The sequence below is a fragment of the Emydura macquarii genome, unplaced genomic scaffold (genome assembly GCF_026122565.2).
Source record: "Emydura macquarii macquarii isolate MOO-44397 ecotype Brisbane River unplaced genomic scaffold, CSIRO-AGI_Emac_v2 contig_2636, whole genome shotgun sequence".
In the NCBI taxonomy this organism is placed as follows: domain Eukaryota; kingdom Metazoa; phylum Chordata; order Testudines; family Chelidae; genus Emydura; species Emydura macquarii.
The window spans coordinates 24,742,728-24,769,043 of record NW_027132773.1 but is presented as its reverse complement, the minus strand read 5'-3'; the positions used below and the strand labels follow the sequence as shown (position 1 = coordinate 24,769,043).

At 37.3% G+C, this 26,316-nt stretch overlaps 1 protein-coding gene across 1 annotated transcript in view; it reads left to right on the top strand.

Annotated features, from left to right (window-relative positions):
* POT1 (protection of telomeres 1) overlaps positions 1 to 26,316 on the top strand; it is a 160,012-nt gene that overhangs the window by 93,439 nt on the left and 40,257 nt on the right. The window contains exons 9-10 of the mRNA XM_067564316.1: positions 5,128 to 5,418; positions 10,150 to 10,305. Coding sequence (XP_067420417.1) covers positions 5,128 to 5,418; positions 10,150 to 10,305 — 447 coding nt within the window. The remainder of the gene's footprint in view (positions 1 to 5,127; positions 5,419 to 10,149; positions 10,306 to 26,316) is intronic.

The window sequence follows — 26,316 nt, the reverse complement described above, 5'->3', positions numbered from 1 at the left end:
CCATGATACCCTACCAAATGTGTCAACCCTGCTTTGGTGGGACCATCTCAAAAGTTGAAAAAGCAATTTAGTGTCAGTGCATTTTTCATCCTTGATCTTCTACTGAGACTGTCAGTAAGGATGCCAACAATCATGATGGCACTGTTTGTGACCTTTTGTGTGTTTGGTATGGATACTTGTCCACTAGAACCTGGACTGAGGCCACCACATACAGTAGAACCTCAGAGTTACGAATACTTCGGGAATGGAGGTTGTTCAAACTCTGAAATGTTTGTAACTCTGAACAAAACATTATAATTGTTCTTTCAAAAGTTTAAAACTGAATGTTAAATGTAATACAGCTTTGAAACATTATGCAAAACAAAAATGCTCCTTTCCCTTTATTTTTTTAGTAATTTATATTTAACACAGTACTATTTGTACAGTATTTGCTTTTTTATTTTTTTCTCTGCAGCTGCCTGATTGTGTTCTTCTGGTTCCAAATGAGGTGTGTGGTTGACTGGTCAGTTCAAAACTCTGGTATTCATAACTCTGAGGTTCTACCATATATAGCACATAGCCCCCTTTATGGCTAAGTGCCATAGTGGGGTATTGCATTTGCCTTAGATGCAAATCCTGTTTAGTATTTGTACTCTTCTGAAACAAATGCACACTATCACAAACTTAAAATTATGCATCCAGATTGTTAATTTCTACATAATAGAGGTGTATTGGCTACTTGATGAATAAGTGCATTGGCAGAACTGAATGGAAAAGCTTGCACAACATCCTGTTCAACTTACGTCTTTACAATCCATCCAGTATTAGAAGCTGGTGGATATTCTCTTCAAATCATTCCTAAGAATGAGGGTGTGTATAGCTGCTTTTAGTCATTTATTTTTGTTAATGTTCTATTTAAATATATGCACAAAGATTTAATTTGCATTGGGAACACAAGGTATTTACTGAAGTACTACACATTACTTTTCTTTTCCATTATCACCTCCCTTCTTATATGTCCTCAGTTGTTATGCATCTGCTAGGACAAAGGAATGGAAATATTAAAACCCAAATATAAGAGAGATACTATAATCAGGATACCATATTATCAAAACCAGTTTAAATTGTGAATTAGTACATTTACAGGAAAACATTTACAAAACATAAGGTAATGTTCCAGAAGACATCTTTTGGGAAAGAAAATGTTTTCATAAAAGCAGTTATCACAGGCATCAATCATCTATCTCAGGAATAATTTGAGAATCCGATTGAGCTGGTCAAGGTTCAATCACCTGGTAAATTTAAAATAGTAAAAGTTAACTAAATTATGTATACTAATTTAAAGATGCTTAAGTAAATGATAATTTTACTATTTTGCCAATCCCTTATTGCTCCATGCAGTATATTCTTTACAAGGCTTGAGTTGAAGAAGGAATTTATTAGAGAAATCTCTATCCACTGTGAAAGATTGTTCTAGTTAACAAACAAACAAATCCTTTGTCTTGAAAGTACCAGACATTCTTTTATGAAATATGTAAATTATGATCAAGCCTTTGAACGTGCATCCAGGTTTGAAGAGACTGTCTTCAATTCCTAATCAAGCTGCAAATCAATTTTTAGATTTAGTTTAGGAAGTCTTTCTTCTTACTGTAGCAGTTATAGATTAGTTTTATGTTGTCTTCGTAAGGCATTTTCATGATCTATGACAGCAATAGTTTTGTAATAGTCTCTTACATTGCTCTTTCCTTTGTAATTTAACAATCAGTTGTGATGGAAAATTACCTCACAGATGCTATTATCCCAGTTTTATATTCTACTTATTATCACATTTTCCCATCCATTGAACTAGGTAGATAATGTTAGCTCCAGTAAAATTGAATCCAGATATATTTAAAAAGCCAAAGTCTATTCATGAAAATATATTCAGGGTGAAATCCTGTCCTATTGAAGTTAATGGGAGTTTGCCTTTGACTTCAGTGTGGCCAGGATTTCACACTCAGTTCTTCAGGTTTAAAAATACTTACCCAGAAGTTCCCTTAAACCATAAGTGAAAGTAGTTGCTTACTAACTGCAAGCAAGGTCCTCACCATCTGCTTGTTTGTTTTTAATACATGTTTTGCTATAGTGATAATTATTTATTCAAGGTACGTCTTTCTTGCCCCCAGAAAGCTTCCAGGAATAATATAAAGCATTTCTTATAGGAATTTCTTGTAGAAAAGTTGTCATCTTTTTACTAAAGTCACAGGTTAGCTTTATCTACATTTAATTCAATTTAAAATTAGTTTAATTGCTAAGAAATACATAGCTATTTTATAGTGTATCTCTACATAGTTTGAGATATACTCACTGTGCTTTAACAAGTCAAATTTATGGAACTCTGTCCATGAATTTTCTTCAGATTAAACTCCACTGATTTAGTCATGATCGTTTGCAAGGAGCAAGCCAAGAACATTCCCCCTCCCTCTGCATCATCTGTTCCTTCAGTAATTTCTCAGCTAGGTAATTTCTTTGTAACCTCTCCTTTATATACTTTTCTGTTTGTTGATATTGACATGCATTATTTACCTTATGAACAGCTTTGAGACCTGTGAATGGCTTCCTCACTACCCAACCCTAAGGAGTTTCACAGAAAAATCTCTCCACCTCAGGATCATTTGTCAATGTCGTCCATGGTGCCTCTTGCAGTCTTTCTTATATGTTTCATTTCCTTTACTGCTTAATTACTGTACTTAACTGTGTTGTCTCTGATTTCAAATGTAATAAACTAAGGTTACTCAGAGAGACCATAAGAACACAGTATACGCAAACTGAGCCATAAGAAAGTTAGGGGCATGAAATCAAGGCTATGGTCAGGAAAAATAGTCTCAATTGAAGGGATAGATGAAAGCCCAAAGGACCCCACATGAGCCAATATAGTTTCCTTTGTTACTTATATAGAAAGGTAAGAGCTTCGTAAACTCATATCCCTTAGTTCTAGTGGTGAGTTTTCAGTCTATAAATTATCAAGATACTATGTCAGTGGGTACTTGATAAATATTGAACAAATACATGGGAAATAAAAGCAAAACATTTGTCAGAGATTTATTTGAAATGCCACATAAAATATTCAATAATATAGTTGAAACCTTTTTGATCATAGATAAATGAATAAAACTGAAGAAAGAAGTCTTTCCTTTTCCCTCAATGCTGCATGGTTTTGTGCTAGAAAGTAATATATTGCTGACGTCTGCAGCAGTGCTAAAGGCTATCCATTTATCATGGGTTCATGCTATTTATAATAGAAGCTCAGTTTTTTGAATTGAGGTGGGCGTTAGGAGACAGAATTGATTTACTTCAAAAGAATTATGAAAAATGTATACATTCCAGATTAATATCTTTTGTTCTTTATTCTTTTTGTTTATTTGTGTTTAGCTAAAGGTCAAAAGATTAAAATTTACAACATTATCTTTAGGAAAAGCTACTCATGAAATGCTGCTTACTTCGTCTGTGAGGTCTAGAGAGTATATAAGTGCATATAAGGTTGGTTTTTATCCTGGAAATGATCCTTAAGTCATTTATCATTTTAGACAGGGCTTATGCCACAGTAGCAAGGATTAAAAGACTTCCTGATATCAAGCTCTCTTTAAGTGCTTTGTTTATGAATTCACAAAGTTTTAAAAAATTTATTTATATACTTACATTACAAATTATGCACTGGAAATGTTGGCAGCTTCTTGATCAAATCTACTGCTGTTTAGAACAGCTTTGTAGTACAACTTCTTTTGCGCTTGCACTGTTCCCTAAAGTGCCAGGGTATTTAATTGTCCCGAATACAGGGCACTGCGGACTTTGTACTGATTACTTTATAGCATGGCTAAGATCTATGATATAGAAAAGGCAAAATGATTTAAAAGATTTTTTTCTGAATAATTACTACCTTTCAATAACTAGCTCTTAAATTAAATAGAGCTAAATTACCCACTTGATGAAGTGGGCCAGTACCTAGGGTTTCAAGTTCATGGATCTCATCATGTACCTGAGGATGTCCCTGTGACATCACATAGAGACTGGAGAACATAAGGAGCCGATTGCATGCAGGAACAATTCAAATTTTGAGCGTTCCAGAATGTATTGCATAGTGACAAGTATACAGTTAGATCAGTCATGTGGCAAGCAGGTGTCTCTCCAACAGTATCAGGATCCATTGCAGAGCAGTAAGAAGAAGAATATTTAGGAGTCTATGACCTCCCATTAAGATGAGTTGCATCATAAATCAAAGGGAAAATTGATCCATTGTGTGGTCATATGAATAGAAGTGTAGTTCATAGAAGTGGTGTATTTTTTTATTGAGGAACTGTAGGGGCAATGTTCAACAATCTACTTTATTAGCTGGCAGTGTGGCCTAGTATACAGTGAGCTGAACTGGGACTCATGATACTGGTGCTTTTCCAATGGCCTGCTGAGTAGTAACCCATGGCAAGTTATAAGAACAGCTGTACTGGGTCAGACCAATGATCCATTTAGCCCACTCTCCTGTCTTCTGACAGTGGCCAGTGCCAGGTGCTTCAGAGAGAATGAACAGAACCAGGCAATTTTTGAGTGATCCATCCCCTGTTGTTCAGTCCCAGCTTCTGGCAGTCAAAAGTTTTTGGAGACCCAGAGCATGGGGTTGTACCCCTGACCATCTTGGCTAGTAGCTATTGATGGAACCATGAATGTATCTAATTCTTTTTTTGAACCCAGTTATACTTTTGGCCTCCACCTGGCACTGTGCCTCTGTTTCCTCATCTGTAAAGTGTACTAGGGCAGATGCTTACCTCCATTTGGAAAGCACTTTGAGGTCTGTGGATGAAAATGCTCTATATAAGAGCTACATGTTTTTATAATTTATGTGCATACACATTTTGGATCCTGCCAATACAGAAATTGTTGATGTTACGTTTTATTTTCTATTGCTTGTCTGAATGGTTTTCTAGGTTCATTCATTTGTTTCAGGTTCTCTTCATTTGGTTCCTCCCTCCATGTGTGTTCTTATTCTATAGGAATAATATATTTTAAAAGGCGCAATAACCATCAACAATCATTTTTATGCATATAAAATATTGAAATATGTATACATTTTTGGTGCACTGCGGTCACTGTTTTTTTCTTCCTGTTTTTGTGTTGTAGATCAGGGAATACAATCAACAGATGCAAGGGATTACCAGTATTGGATTTGCATCCTTGACATTTGATGGAACCATAGGAGCACCAATAGTGCCTAGAACCTCTACTAAATTGTACACTTTCACAGAAGAAGAACAGAAAACTATAGAAGAACTACGTATTTGGGCAGCTAGTAATCTTTCCGTCTCTGAGCCAACAGCAAAATTGTCTGGTGTCCAGCCAATGCTGTTTTTTGACCTCACTTGCCAGCTTGTAGGAAAAGCAGAAGTGGATGGATCGTCCTTTCTTCTCAAGGTGGATTTTTAAATAATGTAAATAATTTAAACAGTTGTTGCAGATTGGCTATTAAATTCCCATTTCAAGGCTTTATGTTTCAGGGTTTTCATGAACACACTTAATCTTTTATTTAAGTAATTTTAGGTAGGAGTCTTTGAGACATTTATGGGATATTTCAGTAAATTTATGATCCTCAACCAATTCACTTCCATACAAATGAAATAATTTTTTTGTGTCTTTAAAGACATTCATCTGGCCTATTCCTCTAGAATTGTTCAAAAATATTGATTTCACAAGCATTTGTAGTTAGAAATTACAGAATTTCTTAATGCTGAAACGATATTCATTTTAAATTTTTACCTTGTTGCTAGTTAAATAACAGACTTTTTGTACATACACTTCTCTGTATTATGTTTCATTAGAACATATGCTGGATATAATTTACTGCAGTATGTAGCATAGTCTAGCATATGGATAGATGGATTGATTATGCTATCTTTTTGAGGTATTTGAGTTAGCTTTTATTAGTTATGCCTAAATGCTTTACGAGATCAGTGCTTGAGGAAGGAAACAAAATACAAAATATTATACTGCTTGAAAGCACTTTCTGGGAACCAATCCTTAACATCAGCTAAATGAAAAGAGAAAATTTAATAATTTTCCTGAATTAGCAACAGCTACAGTGGACTGACTTTATCCTGAAGCCCGTCCATGAATTGACTGTTAAGAAATGAGACCATCTGATGCTTTCCATATTAGTATTTCTGTTTTTACATATAGTAGCACCAAGAAGCAGTTATCTGAAGCTATATTTTGGTATTTTTAGATAGGTAGAAAATAGTACATTATTCCTTCATTACATCATTCCTTCATTAAAGTAGAACATTCTCATTCAGAACATTGTTTACATGGCATAAAAAGGAACATTATTAAAACTAGGTCCTGCAACATGCCCTACAGCTGTTACAAACATTTTAATTCAAACAAGCCCATGTAATATGAATGTCAAAAAAGACTTAATAAAATGATATAAGCACCTTGTGAACTGTAGGTAAAATGTTTATAATTCATTGCCTCAAACACATTCATGCTGGGAGATTCTTTAATAAGGACACAGGCAAATAATTTCTTACATTATTATTCTTTCTTTGCTCTCCATTGTTTATTTCAAGTTTGATAGAGTCTTGCATTTGTGTCAGTTCTATATAATCAAGAGAACAATTGTGTGTAGGGAGGAATAAAGCCTTGATTTATGAAGTAAATCTTTGATGAAACCATAGCATGGTAGATCAATTTTTGTACTAATAACCTTGATAGTGCCATTCTTGTATGAGTAACATAAAGACATTACATGCATAAAACTAATTAAAATTTAGCAGTTAGACAAATTCAAAAATGACAAGCAATCCTGAATTAACATTGTTATGGCATTGTTAATCCACTCCTTTATGCAGAGTTTCTAAAGTCCACTTGATTTTCTATAAAACACTAATCGTGCTATTATAAGCAAAGCTTATATTTTTGGCAGGGCCTCTGCTGTCCTGTGCTGAATTGCTAAAAGATAATGTCCATGCCACTACCATTTCATATGGTTTGGAGGTTGCTCCTGATTTAGTCTTTGTTCTTATGATTTAAAGCAGCGATTAATATTACCATTTAGTAATTTTCAACATAACAGTTGCTCAGTGATTAAGCTTGAGCTGCATTGACATCTAGTGGTTAACAGCTCTGAAAAGCGGTGTCCTTCAAAGGAGTCCCCAGATCCTTCAGGTTCCTCCAGCCAAAGACTTATCAAAAATTAAATTAAATAATTGTCCTTAGAGATGACAGGGGAAATCAGATCTTTGGATCAGAGTATGTCAGCTCCATCTTCTGGGTGTAGGATTGTGGAGTTGTTCCAAATACAGCCAGTTGAGAAATGTGGGGGGAATGTTATCAAAATCCATGCTGCTTTTTCTGTCAATTGACCAGCTCTACTCAAGACCAACGGTAAAGGAAATTATTTGTGCATTAATCTGGTTCTTTAAAGAATAAAAACACTGGCAACATTTGAATATCTCAGGTAATAGGTACCAATCTTCCAAATTAGGTAAGATATCAGATCCAAAGTTGATTCCAATTATGCTCTGATGCAGTCAGTGGTTGGAGGTAGGTAAGACTTCTTAGGATCCATGGCAGCAAGTTCATTTTCCTACTCTGGGTCTTTCAGAATGAGCTCTCCTTACTCAGTGGGCATTGAGAACATTCCATTCTCCTGTTATCTTAACAGGACACTTTCAGCGTGGGTGGCTTTCTCTTTTTCTTTGCTCTCTCAGGATGAGCACCTGAGTCATAAGTTATCTCCAGCTTTTTTGCATATGACTTGCATTACTTCTAAGTGCTTTTCTTGAGGGCCCTTCAAACAGAAGATATCTTTCCATCTAAGCTACAGGAAGCAGACAGAAAAGGAAAAGTCTTCTGTTTCTTTTGAAAATTGCCTCTGCAGATCCTAAGTTATGAGAAAACATGCTGTGGCACCATGGACTGAGAACTGTCTAGAAAACAGCATCCATTGGGATTGTGAGCGTGTCTCCTTGTAGATCAAGCATTTAATTGTTATGGTCCCACCTGCTCTTAGTTTATTTCCTACACTGTAAACAGCAGCTTTCTGAACCATTGCTTTATTTACCATCATTATTGTCTACTTTGGTAAACTATTTGTTTAAGAACCTTGCCATTTTATTTCACAGTTGTATAGATTAAACTGTAGTTTTAAGAAGCTAACAACTGCTAATAATTTAGTGTTTAACATAGGTCCCTGTTGTTGTAAAGTTCTAGACTGGTTGTTGACTGCTCTGTTTCCAATTATCCCCGTGGTGGACCCACATAAAAATTCCAGATTTGAATGGTATATATCAAATGACAATAAAATATCCATAATGACCCACCACACCGGATGCCTTCAGCCCTGGAAGAGAATAACTCCTAGAGAGTTCCTAGCACGTATCAGCTTTTCCTCCTTTGGCCACAACAGTAGCAGCAAAAGCTTCTATTAACATAGAGGAATCTTTGAAAGGTCAGTTAAACACCACTGGATGCAGCTCATCTAGCAGATGACGGAGAGAACCCATCAATAAATTTCAAAGAATGGGTTCTTAGGGCCAGGTACAATTTTTATACTTGAGAGAGGTTTTCTGCTACTCCAATCCAACTGCCTGATAAGCATCCTAAAAATCAAGTGCATGTTAACAAGAGGGCCAAATTGTCTCTATGCAGGGGCATGCACAGGAATTTAAATTCCACCGCATTTGGAGAGGAACCTTCTGTGCCCTTGCCACAGCCCTGAGCTGGAGGAGCAGTCAGATCCCTCTGGGACCAAATGAGCTCGCTCTTCCCACCAGAAACCTTGTGCAGGAGAAGCTGTTAGCTCCTGCCAAGGGCCAGAGGAGCTCTCGCTGTCAACTTCTGCTGATTATTGGGGGGCGGCTTCATGCCCCTGCTTGCCCACTCCCCTTGTACAAGCCCCTGTCTCTAAGCATTCCCTCTAGCAGTCTTTATGTCACATATCACAGCCAGATCTGTGGCACTTCTCATCACTCTCCACCACCACTGCTTGGTTTTAAATATCAGGCTATGATGTTAGATTTACCTTTTGAGAGACTGGGCCTATTTACCATAAAGACTGAGAGTTTTGGAGAGGTTTAAGGAGAACCGCTAAGTGTTCTAAATTCTCTTGACCATTCTTTGGGAAAAGGGATTGTTCTTCCCTGTTTCTAGACCAGTTTCCATTGGGACAGTCCTTCAAATATCAGGGTAACAAGAAACATCCTTCTCATCAACTGTAGTTGTAGGCGAAAACATAGACTCCGTCAACAGGGGCACAGAACATTTTCCTGGGCTCTTCTATCCCCAGATGCAAAATCCAGTCCTGGGCAGCAGCTTTGAAGATTGGCATGAGCCCTGCACCAGATCTTAAAACCATTGCCCAGCTGATCCTCAAAGCTGCACTTCTTACAGAATTTTCATCAGATGGATTCAAGAAAAAGATTCGTGTGTAACTTATGATCATATCCCATAAGTATAACGTGGTACTATGCCCACACTCTACATTACTACATAATGTCTTCCCAAAACCTCAACACCTCTAAACATCATGCTGCTGGTACATGAATGCCTAAACACAGTTAGAGAGCCTATATTAGGCACTCAATTTGGAAAATGTTGGCCATAAAGCATATTTGTATTTGAATCACGATGTTTCTCTAGTGCATTCTCCTTAACTAGATATGTGCTGCGTACTTAGTGTGCACACCTCAGAGCTGAAGTACTGAAGGCTTCTAGTGAGGATTCAAACCTCATGTATTGACTGTTTCGTAAGCCACACTAGTCCAGCTTGGTATAGTACATAACTGCTGGATAAAAATTCTAGTGCTCACTTTGCTGGTGATTAAACTAATTGTCCAAAAAATAAAAGTAGTAAATACCAATTAGAGTATGTTTAGCATTAAAAACAGTATACTGGGGCGTTATTCCACACTTCTTAAATATGAAAAATTCCCATTGAATCAAGTAAGAGTTTTTCTTAGTTTATGAGGAAAGGACTGGGACCTTGATTAAATATTTTGAGTCAAAATAGCTACTATGTTAACTACTTACCTTATGTATGTTTGTAACACTTTAATCTAAAGTATTCAACTCTTTTTACATCTTTTTATTTTGCACATTGAAAGTATTAAACAAGATTGTCGAAATAATTTATTTTCATGGCAGGTGTGGGATGGTACAAAATGTCCCTACCCATCTTGGAAGGTGCTTGTGGAAGCAGGTGACCTTGAAGGAGATAAAGCTCTCATCCATCGCCTGAGAAATCTGACTGTAGACATTCTAGCTTATGATAACCATGTGCAATTGGCAAAATCACTGAAGGTAACATAAAACTCGGTATTTTTAACTTTGGTTTTACCGGATTTTTTTGTTGTTTTGGATTCACTTCATGAAAGGTAGCTGTTCACTTCTACAAGTAATTACTTAGTTTCAAATGTGCTTTTTATCCTTTATGATCTTTCCTATACAAGCTGTTTTAGTGCATACTATCTTCAGCAGGTGTGAAACAGCCTCATTACCTTAAAATCACCATAAAAATTATCCTTCCAATTAAACAGCTATTTTCAGACATTGTAATGTCATGCATTAACATGTGAACATAATTCATTATGGAAAATGTATTCTATAGTTCAAAATTTATTGGAATTGATATAAAATGGGGTTCAATTTGTAATCCAGTTACATGATAATTCTACAGTCTAAAAAAAAAAGTATTGTATATTCTGTGAACTCTGCTGCAATCTGCAACATATCCTTGTTTTAGTGGGTCAGTAATGTTGATTATACTTACATAGGGAAAAAACAGCATAATTAAACATTTGATCTTTAGCAACAGTGCCATCTTGCTTCTGAACAAAACAGATTAGGCAGAAAATGTAGTTTTCATTTTACAGCATGACTACTGTGGTTATGCTATTTAAGATATTCTTGTTTTTCTGATCAGTTTTATAAGTGATTTGGTGGGGGCGTAAAGATGTATTTTTATGTGGTAAATATTAATGCAGTGTTATGAGTAGACTTAAAATCAATTTACGATACTAATACATTCATAAAGAAAGAGATGTTCATGAGTAAAATGCAGATAACAAGATGTCTCTTGTTTATGTAAGAAGTGTTAACTATGTTTGGTCACAAAATTCTTTTTATGTATCAGATTTTTTCCCCCAAATGCAGATTTATCTTTTGCTAAAATATTCACTCCAAAAGCAGTGTTGAACAGTGCCTTCTGAGAGTTAGGGGGAAAAGTCCACGTTTTCTGTGATTTTTAAAGATGAGTTGTTTCTTTTACTCAGAAGTCCTGGGTGTTTGTAGCACCACCCGCAATCCTTTTCAACCAGTAATGTTTATTAATAGACGTTTCCCCTCCTGAATCCAGGGCTTAACGTACGAACATAATACATCGGATAGTTTCATGAGATGTCTCTACTTTTCCTCCATTTATCTCTTCCTGCTTCCTTCTTGTATCTCATGCATCTGTGTCTTTACTAAGAAATTGTATTGTGTTTATAGATTTTTAGGCTAGAAGAAATCATTATAATAATCTAATTTGACCTCCTGTGTAATACAGGCCATAGAATTTCACCCAGTAGCATGACCCAGGCCATATAATTTCACCCCCTCACATTATTGGGATGTTAACTAATACAATGCTGACCACCACTCATTAGTCAGTGTGGTGTCAACTAGTTGTGGTTAAATGCTGCTGGACCTAGTTTAACTAGTGTGACACTGTTATAATGTGATTTAACATCAATATGTCAAACTTACCATAATTAATAAGAGAGAGGCCATGTCAGCTACCGTTAGAAAGGTTATAGTTTGCTAAGGATGATATTGTTTGTGTATGTATTGGAAGTTATTGATATGTTTGATGTATCTGTATTTCAACTTGTGCCGTGTTTCTGGGCGACTCCCCAGACAACATGGCAGCAGCAATAAACTAGCTTAATGGCCCATAAAGGAAACTCACAGGTACAATAGGCCTTAGGAGAGAAGCTGGGCTACACCTGATGAGTCACCACAACTTCCTCAATCCTGCAATCCTGTCTCCAGATCCGAACTCTGCATGTGTTAATGCTACTACTTTAGTAATCCCTAGTGGTAGGGATGCGTGTAGCCTCACTAATTATGTTAGGGTTAAGGCATGGAGGGGCAATCAGGAGTTCATAAAGCCTGCCACAGTCAATGGGATTGTGTGTACTGGATGCAGAGATTCACCCTCAGACATTACCTTAGTTAAAAAGGAATTAGTCCGGGAGGAGGATTATTTGCCAAATCAAAGCGTGAACGTGGTGGCACTTTCTGAGCATGTGGCAAAGGTGCCCTTAGCAAAGATACACTTAGAGTGGGAAGATTTTACAGGTGACGTGGTTGGAGTTCGAGAGCTTCTCCTGGTGGATATTTTAATTAGAAATAATATTGTGGTTATGAATAATAGTATCAATGTCGTATCCAGTCCCAAAAAGAGTATGAATGTAAATCTTCTGTGTTACCTGTAATCAACAGGGAAATTTGTGAAAGGTGGGTGCATGATTCGAAGTTGTCTGTGTCTAGCCAGGTATACTGTGACAAGGAAGAAAGTGTTTCTAGCCTTGGGATTATGGAAAAAAGCGGCTTGTCAGTTCAGAAAAAAGTTTATCTGCTGAGGGAAAAACTGTCTCCAAGTGCTTGTCTGTTGGAAGTGGCACTTTGCCTGTTAAGGAAGCCATCCCACTCTCCCAGTGTTTGTGAACAACCATGAGGGCTGGGGCAAGGGGGAGGAAATTTCAAAGTATTTGTCTGGTAAGAATAGCAGTTTATCTGCTGGGGGAGAGTTGGTCTCCAGTATTTTGTCTGTGGAACAGGCAGAAAGTACCTCTCAGCTTATGTTGATTGAGGATTTGTCAGTTGTACCAGTGGTGGCTCAGGATTCAACTAAAACCCAGGAAGGAAATGTTCCTAAGTCTGTGTCTGTTTGGAATAATGTCTTGCCCATGGAGGGAACTACCCCAATTTCTAAAAGCTTGTCTGCGAACAGCCATTTGGGCTGGGACAAAGGAGAGGAAATTTTAAACTGTTTGAATGTTAAGAATAGCAGTTTATCTGCTGAGGGAGAGTTTGTCTCCAATCTACAGTCTGAGGAGCAGATAGAATGTGCCTCTCAGCTTATGCTGACTGAGAATGTGCCAGTTGTCTCAGACTTAACTGAAACCCAGAAAGAGTCTGTTAGGGCTCAGGAAGATGTTTCTTCAGAGCAGGCCCTGGATGAAAAGAGTAAGGGCAGAATTTCTGTGAAAAATGGTTTGTTGCTTAACAATGCTCCTGAAGGAATAAAACCTCATAGTAGCTTTTGCAAGCAGTTGTGTGCAACTGAAGGGTGTGAAAGTGAATTGATTGAATTAGCTCAGGATGAATCACTGCCTGTAGCAGCAAACAGCAGTTTATATGTTGAGAGACTTGGTTCAGTTTCTAATTGGTTTCAGTTTTTCAAATGTGGATGGATTCACAGACTTTGTTTTAGAAAGATCCAGTGTGGAAACCTTGGAAAAGGTTCCAGATGGAGTGGAAATTATTAGGAAGCTTAAACAGCCCTGCAACCACAAGTGTCTGTGCTTGGTCAGTATATTGGGGAGACGATGTTGGAACATGACTGTCTCCATGCTGACTCAAGTGAACAGATAGTGTCTCAGGTTCAAAGGGGAAACTGGGTAACTGAATTTACAAAGCAGAACAGCTGTGCAGTAATCTCTTAGGAATGCAGGGGGTGGCAGGTAAACTCTCACCTCTAGATGCTTTGCATAGGTGTGGTAATGTCTCAGTGGACTCAAGTATATCTGATTATTCCATGTGGAGTCAGAGATTGATAATGGAAAAACATCAGAACCGTGTTTGAGATGCTAGCGAGAATCGTGAGTATCTCTTTGAGACAGAGTCCAGCCTTAAAATCGGCGGTAAATGAAAATTTGAAAACTACTAAGCTAGCTAGTGTGTGGGTTAATGTAGTTTACCTGACTGACTGGGGTGGGAAAATTTGCCCAGACCCAGAGCTGTTAGCAAAGGAGACACACCTAGCCAGCCAGTGGATTCTCTTAAATCAAAGAGCCCAGGTTTCAAACCTCCAGGGAACGGGGAGAGGGGATGGGGGGAGAAAAACTTTATCCTGTGAATAAAAGGTACAGGTTAACCCTGAAGTATCAAAACCCAAAGATGTAATTAAACTGAAAGCCTGTACTACAAAGAATACTGTGGTAAAATAAAAATGATTGGTTAAGTGTTCAAAAATCCAAAAGGATATTAAACAAACTGCCCCAATGACAAACTATCTATATTAGACATGCCATATCAAAAATGATTGTAAGCACACATTTGTACTAATTTAATGTAAATATTAATGCTCAAGTTAACTTTTGTAATTAATTTGTTGCTAATGCCAGAGATTGTAAAAATGTACCGTGTGCCTGATATTTTGTAAAACCCTGGAAAAGTGTTAGAAATTGTAATAATACAAAACCAAAAATGGAAAGTTACTATGATGCATTCAGCAATGTCTAGGGACACCCCTTTCTGCATCCGTGTTAAGTGGGGGGGTGTGACACTGGCTGGATTAGGGGGACCATTTATAATGTGATTTAACATCAATATGCCAAAATTACCATAATTCATGAGAGAGAGGCCATGTCAAGTACCGTTAAAAAGGTTATAGTTTGCTAAGGATGATGATATTGTTTGTGTATGTGTCATATTTGTATTGGAAGTTATGCATATGCTTGATGTATCTGTATTTCAACTTGTGCTGTGTTTCTGGGCGACTCCCCAGACAGGATGGCAGCAGCAATAAACTAGCTTAATGGCCCATTAAGGAAACTCACAGGTACAATAGGCCTTGGGAGAGAAGTTGGGGCTACACCTGATGAATCACCAAGTCTTACTTATGGGACCCTGGTCTCTATCTTATTTCTGTAAATTTCCACAAGCAGCATGGCAAAGGCCAAGGGACATAAAGTGAAGCTGCACCACATCCATTTTGTCTTCAGTCAGACTTTAGTCTTCACCTACCTCTGGATCAACTCATCTACAACTAAGCTGTGAATCAAAGGACTGAGACCTATCCAGGTACTGGATGTACGCCAGAGGGACTATACAAGCCTGCAAACTCCACAATTCTACTGAAAACCTGATATATGGAGTTTCAAATCATTTGTATGTATCTGATTGCTTAATCATTTAACATTTCTCTTAGTTTGTTTCTTTCCTTTTATAATAAACCTTTAGTTTTAGTTACTAAAGGATTGGCTGGCAGCGTGGTATTTTGGGCAAGATCCAAACTTCATATTGATCTGGTAACGTGGTTGACCCTTTGGGGTCAGGAGAACCTTTTTGGTAAAGAGTATAGAGTTTTAAGTATCTCTTTATCTCTTTACTGGACCTGGTGGCTGATTGGGAGCCAGAGACTGAAATGCAGTAAAGGGGGCTGTGTCTATTTTTGTGTTAGCTTCTTGATAACCAGTGTGGGGAATCAGAAGCATTGTTTGTGGCTGGTTGGGAAGTCTGACTTCAGTGTCACCCACCAGCGCTGAGAGAATGTGCTCTCCTCTCCTTTTGCAGCCTGCCCTGACCTTGATGTTTTCAGGTGGCTACCCTAGGCACGGATGGGTCACAACTAGTTTACACAGTGCTGACCATGACTTGTTCTTGTCTATGCTGACCAGCAAGTTATGTTCATGTTCCTGTCAGCTGTTTTGTCTGCTCTCTGTCACATAGCATGATTAGATTTCCTCGTGCGGATAAGTCCTAGGAAGGTCTTTCCGGACACAACTTAGTCCTACATCTTTCAGAGAAAGAATGTAGTACCTGTGCTATGCTGCCTTGTTTGGCCCAGGGTGCAAGAGCCATAATATGATTCTTTTGGCCCAGGGTGCAAGAGCCATAATATGATTTTTTTGAACCTGAGATACTAATACCGAGTAACAATAAAAGGGTTTTTCGGATCCCATGCAATAATAGTTCTTTTCAGCCTGAGAGAGTGCATTATTTCCCTCTATCATGGGTAGATTTCAAGTTAGAATATAAAATTGCAGAACTGAAGACTTCATTATTCATAGTGTCCATTATTAGTATTTATTTATTTTTACATTTTTATAGCTGTGCACAGTCCTTTACCAGTAAATACAAGAAGCCAAGGTTCTTACACCAAGAACCTTACAAAGTACAGATAAAGGAGATGGGGAGGAACAGATGTAAGAAGAATGTGTTTTATATGCTTAGGTTTGTTACATGTTTTGTAGGTCCAGGTTGTTGTGTAGATGTTTAGGTTGCAATTTTATGAATATATATCTTTTAAATTTCTGTTGCAGGCAAAAGTAGATCTATCTTAGGTACTTATATGGTCCATGATACCATAGTATCTGAACACTTTGTATTCTGTATTATATTTTATATTATAATCTTTGATGTATTTTTCCTCAGGTAGGAAATTGCTATTATCCCTATTTTACAGATGAGGAACTGAGGCACAGAGACTAGGTGACTTTCCTATGATTACACAGGAAGTTTGTGGTGGAGCAGAGAATTGAACTCTGGTTTCCAAAATCCCAGTCTAACCACTGTAATAGAAGGCTAGCCAAAATAACTGAATTTCTAGGAGGGATTTGAGTTGAGATGGTTTGGACCAGGGGAGAATAGAGACTGTTCAAAGGTAGTGTCACTGTGAGGGTGGGTGATGTTTGGAGGTGAGAATTTATGATGATGATGAAGGGATTGGTGGGGTGGGAAAAGATGATAAATCAAAATGCACTAATGGGAAGTGCAGTAGAAAATGAGAAGACCCGGTAGCAGAGGTAGAATGTATTACATCTTAGATGGATTGGGGAGGGCAAAGATGAGAAGAAAGGAAGGAGACCTGGGAAACGGAGACTGCATTTTGCACATCCTTGTTATTTTTTGCTTGAGCAAGAATTTTGGCTGTGAAGATAGAGAAAGGAAGGGGTACATTTTGTATGTGTTGTAGATGAAGAAGTGACAGCATTTTGCACAAATTTGGATTTGAGACTAGGAGGACAGAAAAATTACCCCAAGATGATGAGACTGCATTCTTTACAAAGATTAGGGAGCTGTGCCTGCCGCTGAAATATTGAGGGCACAGTATGATTAGTCAAGTAAGCATTCATCTGTCACTGGAATTCACTAGAATTTTTATCATACATTTTCTTGACTAAAGGCTAAATCAGAAATGTAGGTATTGCACCTTCTTTGTATTCATTTACAGACTTTAATTTTTGCTATAATAGATGATTTGTATTTAGGTGAGATTACAGTAAAAATGTGGGTTCCAGTTACTGCATGCTGAAATTTTACAAATCTTTGATGTCTTCAATGTCTGTGTGCGCTCAATTTTGCTTATGTGTCATACAGAATGTACTGAATTAAAATTTAGGATGTTCTTTGTAAAAGGGAGAGAGGCTTTAATAAAGGGCTTACTATAAATATGAGGGTTTTTTTGCAAGAGTGTATAACTGAAATAATCTATGGTGATATTATTACATGTAATACTTAATGCAGTACAGACTTTTTGTTATGCAGAGATAAGGAAATCACATAATCATGTGCTTAACTCTGAGCATATGCCTAAAATCTTTTTGAAGGCTGTGAGACTTCAGTACAAATCTAAGTGCTTTCCTGAACAGATATTAACATAAGAATGCCCTGAATAGGTATTGTAATTTAGGAGGTGTTTTCTCAATTTCAGGACATAGAACCAATAAAATACCACGCTATTTGTTGATACATTTTTTTTTAAGCTTTTGAAATTCCTTTAGAATTGTGTTTTCGTGTAAATTACTGTTAAAATGGTAGATTATACTTTCCAGTATCATCATGTACCATTTGGAATAACAGCAGCCGCTTAAAATGATGTTTTAATTTTAGAATAATCTGCTTTACCAGACCTCTTATCAAGAGGTCAATAGCAAAGACTGTATGAAAACAAAATATTTAGTTTTATTTTAAATTATATATATTTGAGAGTATTCTGGCAAGGAACAAGACAGCTTGGAGTATAGAAATTGGGTAGTACATTATAGTCCATTTATAACAAATCATGAAGCATGGTGTCAGAATTTATCTTTGTGATTATTCCCTGCAAGAGTTTGTAAAAACAATTATATTGTCTTCCAGTATATGCAAGAGATAACTAAAAATCTGAGTATATTATATACATCTTTTTTTCCAGACAGCCAGATTATGAATAGTGTTTTCTGTTGAGAAAACTAAAGATTAGTAAAGTTATGACTACACAGTAATTGCTACTGATAAATAGGCTTTATTTTATAGACAGTTGCTGCCTTCATCTCCCCATCAGGTCAGAATATAGCTCTTCAGCATTGGTGCATTGGGAATGATGTAAATGTACATTGTTCCAGCAGAAGATCCTGGATTTATTGTGCCAGTAAGCACATTTCTTGGAGTATAAGAGAACATGACATCTTTTGAACACATGCAGCAAGCGGCTACATCCACAGAGGGGGAGAGTCAGGCAGAGCCATGATCCTTCCCTGTCCTGACCTTTTCTACCCCATTTTCTGGGAGGGGCGATAAAGGAGGTTGGCAGTTCTAAATGTATTTAATTCTTTCGTTCCCTGAGTGCAAGGGCTGTGATTGTCCAGCTTGTTCCTGACACCCATCCACTCACTAGTGAAGAACTAGGCTCAATTAACCCACTACGTATTGCTGTGTAGAATATGGGTGTGATAGACTGGTTAACAATATATGTTGAACAGAGATCATTTTGAGTTTTGGAAGTAGATTAGAAAGTTAATATTTGCTGACTGGTACCATAGAGATCTCCAAAGGTAACTAGAAACCGATCACATCAGATACCAATGTGCACCAATTGTTGGCCAATATTGACTTTTTAATGACTGCCACTGTAAATGTTCTTTAAAATATTGTGCATTCTTTTTAACAAACATTGGCATTGCCCTGTATGGTTTAAGGTAGTGGGGAGAACTTGGTTTCCTGAAAAGTTTTTGATGTCTTTAACATTTTTTTAAAACATACTAATCATACAGGTGCCAGGTTGTAGTTCATTAAGGGGATTGTTCTAGTTCAAGTAAGAAGAGCTATTTCTTGTTTCTAGTCACTGAAGATGTCAGTTATATAGACTGATAGTTGCAGTGTTCTTTTCAATATTTTTTTCCCCACTAGATTACACCTTAGCACCAGCTAACGTATAAAGAAGTGTCATATGCTTTTTTTCTACAAGCATTCTCTAAATTGGCAGGTAATATTACTTAGCATGCTCAATGCTTCTTACTTAATGTGATGCTAATAACATGCAATACTGCCTCCCAAAGGAATTTATGTATATTACACTTTCTTACATAGTGTATAATCAGCTAATGTTATACTGTGTTGATATTCATAACCTGTACGACTGTTTTAATATATGACACTGCTGATTATAATTAGATCACTTTAGTTATGAGCAGTTACCAAATGTCTGAAACAAATTAATAGTATCACTAAGAATGGAAAGACATGTTGTCTGGATGTGATCAAAATATAAATATGAGGGAAAGCAATACCTTGTGATCAGAAAACTTGGAGAGGTTCATCATTCATTAATACAGTACAATATGTGGTTCAATTGACTTTGCTTGAAGTACAACATGATATCCATCCTCAATATATTATAATGACATTGAGTGTTCCTAGCTTGTAAACTCCTATCTTTCTTTTAATCCAGCAGTTTCACTTCTCTTGTTTAGGTAAAAAGAATGATGGTAAACATCCAATTCCTTGATACACCATTTTGTGCTCCATAGAACCAGTTGGAGCAAATATAGCTTTAGAAATAACTCATTTGGCTCCTCTAGTTGTAGTCAAATTGAGTTTAAAATATCAGATCCAAAATTCATGTTTAACTGCCTCCAATCTTCGTAGAATCTCACCTTTAGTCTTTAAGAATCAGCAGCTCAGAGCTAATCAAATAGTTAGATTTATTCCTTAGGATCATTTGATATGAGGAGGAATATAGCATTTAAGTATTAAAAATTTATCCAGCTCAAGTATTTTTGCTATCAGGCAAATTTTGTAAAATAGCTTATCTTGTAGATTAAAGATTCAACTCCCAAAATAATCCTATACTTGCAAGGGTCTTTCTTTTATGTACAATTCAGGCTAAAAATCCAGGCTAATAACCTAACCTTAATTCAAATGTCTCTGTGACCCTAGCAATCTTTCTCCTCAATTAAAAAAACAAAACAAAACCATAGCATCATAACTAAAATTCTGACTCTTTTCCAGATTCTATCTTCAGCTCCGAGTTTTCTTGTTAGTTTTCTTTGTCTTTTAAGTCTTGCTATAATAAATATTATTTTAATATAGTTTGGCTTTTGATGTTTTGAGGAGGAAGCACATTTAAAGTATGCCAAGAAAGAGGAAATTCAACATTAAAGAAGCTGAGTTGACAGGATAGATACTAACATTCTTTGTAGAGCGTAAATATCCACTTACTGTTGTAATATCTACAGTGATTAACTTGGTATTCACTTTTATGTTATAGACATTTGTCCGGTATAGGAGCAAATAATACATCCCTTAACAAATGGATTCATACTTTTAGTATTGTTTGAGAATTTTAACCTGTAATTCATTTCAGGATCCTCAGGGTATGTCTACACTGACATCGGCAAAGTCGCCACAGTCAGATCGACCTATCTGGATCGACTGAGCAGTCAGTGAAGACCCGCTCAGTCAATCCAGAAGTCGACGTAGTAAAACCACCCCTCAAGTAACGTAGCACTGTGTCGACGGGAACACAGTTCCCATCGGCACAGTGCAGTGAAGATTCTGCGCAGATGGGAAGCACAGCATTTGATGAGAGTTACACAAGCTACTCTGCGTAGCTTGTGTAACTCCTGTTGACTGCCACCAAATAGCCCGGTAAGTGTAGACCAAGGCTCAAATGCAACTCCTACAACCTTAATCCATGAAATTCCATATGGTCACTCTAGGAACTATTTCTCCTGCATTAAATCATGACTGGTTTGCTTCCCTGGATCTTCAGGATGATTATTTCCATGTGGCATTTTTGTCAAGCCACAGGAGGTTTCTGAGATTTGTCTTTGCAGATCAAAATTTTCAGTACACAGTGCTTCTCTTTGGCCTGTTCTCAACCTCTCTTTTTTTTTTTTTTTTTTTTTTAACCAAATGCATGACGGTAGTGACAGCATACTGCAGAGAAAGAGGAATTCATGTCTTCCCATGCCTGGATGATTGGTCAGTGAGGGACAAGTCAGAAAACAAGTCCTCTTGTATGTCCAGTTCACATTATTCGTTTTTGATCATCTGAGTCTGATCTTGAACAAGGGGAAGTTAAGATTAATAGCAAATCAAAAAATCAAGTTTTTGGGGGCATACTAGATTCTATGCACTTGAGGGCATTTCTATCGAATAAGCGATTCCAGGCAATTCATCACCTGTATCTGTCTCTCCATTCTTACCCTTCTAATACTATCCGAGTGGGCCTGAAGATAAGTCAGATGGCCACATGCACTTACATAGTCCAGCATGCAAGATTGCTCCTTTGTACTCTTCAAGAGTGGTTGAAGTTAGACTATTGCCCAAATTATCAGGCATTGAATGGGTTGGTCCAAGTGCCTCTAGCAGTTCTTCATTCTCTCCAGTGACAGACAGTTTATAGACTCATAGACTCTAAGGTCAGAAGGGACCAATATGATCATCTAGTCTGGCCTCCTGCACAATGCAGGCCACAGAACCTCACCCACCCACTCCTATAATAAATTTCAGAGTAATGTGTGTCAGGGTGTTCCCTCTGCTCATCTTCCCAGCTCCTCCCTCCCAAACAAGGCCATATATACTGATGCTTACACACTAAGTTGGGGAGCACATCTGGGGGAAATTGAAGGTACAAGGTTTGTGGTTGGAGCAGAAAGCATCTTTTCATGTCAGCTTTGGGCCATTTCCAATGCACGCAAGCTATTTCTTGCACAGATCAAGGGTGCAGCAGGTCACATACTCACTGACACCACCACCGTGATATGAACAAGCAAAGGGGAGCTCACTCCAGTCAGCTTTGTCAGAAGGTATTTAAATCATGATTTAAATCACCAAGAGAAAAATCATTGATTTAGATGAAGTTTCCCACTGATACTTCTTCACATATTTCTTAAACAATGGTGCAAATCTGACCACTAAAACATATTAATTTATAACTCAATACAGCATTTTACAACATCTAGGAGAGTATACTTTGTGTAATTTTTTAGATAAATTGATTTTTATTAATTTAGGAAATAGTACATAATACTCATTACCTGCATCAAGCTGCAGATGCAGCAGCAGTACAATAGGAATGGTAAGAACTAAATCACACACTCTCTCTCACACACACACACACACACACACACACACACACACAAAATAGCACTTATATTTTATTAAAATTAAATCTTAAATGAGTTGCCGGCTGATAACTGTCCTTAAACTTTTTTTTTTTTTTTTTTAATTTTCAAATTTTATTAACTCTAACAGACAAGTCATCACAACACTAAACGTACGCTTTCCTTAAAACTTCTTCAACTAGTTCTCATCTTCCCCACTCCCAGTGTCATTTTTATTCATGGACTGAAACAGAAATACAAGTTTTCCTGCTTTTTCAACTCCCAGTTGATTTCTTAGCTTTCAGTGAATAATACCAAACGATGAAAATATTCTCTCTGTGCCTACAGAGGAAGCTACTACTGTGATAAGTTGTCTTAGCAACTGAAGGAACTCTGTTTCAAGGTGCCTGGCTAATGATTTCTACCAATTCAGGGGAGTGACTTTGACTTTGTTCAAAACATCATCAGTAAACATGTACTGTTTAAATGGTTGCGCTCCAACCCTGAAATTTTGATGTTTCATTCTTGCAAAGGCCCTGCATCTCCTTCTTGCACTACTTACCCTTGACACGTTTTCCTTTTTTACCTAGGGAAGGAATTTCTTCAAAATATTCCCAGATAGGGTCTCTCTCATGCCCAGAAGCCATGACAGTTTTTCTGTGGGAAAAGTGTGGGGGAATATAGGAAGCTGTGTGTATACTGAATGATGTCTTCCCTTTTTCTTTTCAGTCCACTCAACTGTTCCTTTCTACTCTGCCTCCGTCCGTGTCTCTGCCTTTGACAGCATCTTAACTAACTCCTCTGCCTTGGCTTGGCCCAGCTCCTCCACCACATAAGCACAGAATAACAACAACAATCCTATCCAGTCTGTGTCTTTCTTTGCACATGTGACTTTATTCCGCTGAGAAACAGAAATTGAAACAGAAACTGAAAGCCCGGAACTTTCAAGAATAAGAGCTGGTAGTTAGGCTGGACAGACTAGAGCCATTAATTCATTTCTATGAGACTGTAAGTGTAGGTTTAGCGTGTTTGTGATGAGATTTAATTGTAACTCTTATTTTTCAAACAAGAGAGAAATATAGTATTTTATTGATAATTTTTTAAAAAATAAAAAAAAATCCGATCTAAATTAAAAAAAAATCTGATTTTTTAATTTTTTTTTTTAAATCATTGATTTTTATCAACCCTGGCTGCAGGCCCTAATGGGAGATCCTCCGTATACCCATGTTTTCAAGGACAAGGAGGCCTTGAGAGCTCATCTAAAGTTTTTGTCTAATGTGGTGTCATAATTTCATCTTAATCAGACAATTTGCTTACGTGCATTTTTTCCTAAACCTCATTCAAATGCAGTTGAATAGCATCTTCATTCCTTGGATGTGAAACGATGTTTGGCATTTTGCTTGGAAAGAATTAAGCTATTTTGTTCATCACTTCATCTTTCTGTTTCATTTGCGGATTGCATGAAGGGTCAAGCTGTCTCCGCACAGAAGATTTCCAGGTGGATAACATCCTATATTACAATGGCTTGTGGAATAGCTCACAGTTCACCTTCACAGAGGCTAAGAGCCCATTCAGTAAGGGCCCATGCAACATTGATCACGTTTCTCAGTGATGTTTTGATATTGGACATTTGCAGGGCTGCTACTTGTTCTTCCATATATACTTTTACCAAGCATTATGCTATTACGACTGCATCCATATCAGATGTAAATGTTAGGAAGGCTCTTTAAGTAGACTCAGAGCCCTACCTACTTCTGATACTGCTTGTGACTCACTTGAGTAGAATACAGGTCTGCAACCACTCAAAGAAAAGACAGGTACTTACCTGTACTGTATCTGTTGTTTGAAATTTGGGTACAGATATGTATTCCATGATCCACCTTTTGTCCACTTTGCAACGGAGTCTCGGTTCTTGACTTTCAATGTGAAGGAACTAAAAGGGGTTGGCGTGGGCCTGCCTTAAATAGCTTGGGAAGGAATTAAAGGGTCTGACTGCCACCTCTCTGGGTACTGCTAGGTCACCTTCGGTGGCTTTGGTGCACTGGGCGTACACACATCTAGTGGAATGTACGTGTGCATCACATTTTGAAATGCAACAGTTACAGTACAGGTAGTAACCATCTTTTTCCTTGAGTTTAGGGTTTTGTTTTCTAAGTTGATATCTATATAGAACTACAAGGCTATGCAAAAGCATTCTTATCTTTTATGCTCGCCAACTTTTGAGGCTTCTCGTACTTCATTCTAAAGCTGATGCAGAGAATTCCATACAAGTAAGATGTATTCTTTCAGAGCATGTTCATTTTTCTTTGACCTGCTACCTTTCCTAATTTCACAGCTTTTCAGCTGTTTCTAATTGGCTTCTTTCAGGCTTCCTATGTTCTCACTGCAGGATTAATTCTAGTTACTCTTGGATTATGCTTATCCTGTTTTTAGTTTCTGTGTTAATTGTGAGGTTGATGATTTTGTAGGTCATGGGGCTTACAAATGCTTTCACTGCGTGGACTACATCTTAATAAGGAGATTATCTCATGGACTAGCTCCTTTCGCATTTATAATTGTATGGACCAGTTTCCCTTCATTCTTGATACCATTATACTAGCAGTTACAGCAATGCGTATGCATTGGGGGGGGAAAGTAATATTGGGGAATGTAATTAATAAGTATATATTAAACTCTATTTTATTAAATTTAGCTGGAAGCAGGAAAAGTTCTAAGGAGGTGCACAAATTTAAGCATGTGGGTAGTCCCATTGGTTCCAATGGACCTACTTTCATGTTTAAGTGCTTTGGTATATTTGGGGCTCAGGAACAGAAGGGAAATGAAAACACAAGAAGTTATGAGAAAGGGAACCTGGTCTTCCCTTTCCCTAAGGTAGAATTCTGATTTCTTTGGGAGAATAAGGTTCTGTGCACTAAGATCCTTTGTTTTCTTTTTTCTTCTCACCCCACTGTACTAATGGCCTGGTGTGCAGGCTGATATATATATATACACACACACGCACATACACTGGTATATATTACATTTTTATTAATTCCAGGATACCCATCAAAATAATACAATCTAGATTAATGGGTGATCTCGCCCAAATATAAAGGTATGAGATGGAAATTTTCTCCAGATTTTTAGGGGTTTAGCGTTATCCACTAGATGATTTTGCAGTGAAGTTAAAGCTGTTCATCTCATACTTATTCCTACTTTGGTAAGAATGAACCTGTAAAAAGATTCATTCTTAAACTGAGTCTGGAGACAATGGAACTGAACGGTTGCCAATTTTCTTAACTCAGTGACATTTTCCCACTTGTCTCTGGCTGGATTCATGTGTTCTGTTTCTACCATACTGCTCCATATGGATAAATTGCAGACTCATGCAGTCATCTAACGACACCTATACTTGGATAAATGGGGGGAAACAAATACAAGTGTTTATCTTTCTAAACACGTTTCTCCAATTTTAGAACCAATTATGAATTTCTCAGTTCTCATTTCAGTTCTATAAAAGACAATTAAAGATCAAGCTTACCACTGTTAACATTCTGAGAAAAGAGGGAATAATAATAATAATGCTTTTGTCCTCGTGCCAAAGAACTTGGGAGCTGTACAACATATTTAGCTTTATTATGTAAGTGTTTATATTTACTAAAATACCCTCTTAAAATACAAAGACATGAAATCAGATGGAGAGATCCAACTTTAAAAAGAAAGGAAGAGGATTGGAAGAGATGGTGACAAAGATAATGTTGTTCTAAACATCTCTGGATCAAAAGCTTTAGGTGTGTGGGATGTTCATTCTTTTTCAAAGGAGGAAGAGACTGAGACAGCTTTCAGGAAGGGAGCAGATTCCACTCCATAGGACCTCCCTAGCAAAAGTGCAGTCTGTTGGTGACTTTAGACATGGTAGAAAGTCTAATCCTAATGGATAGTATAGAACCTTGAAAGACACCACACTTCCAGT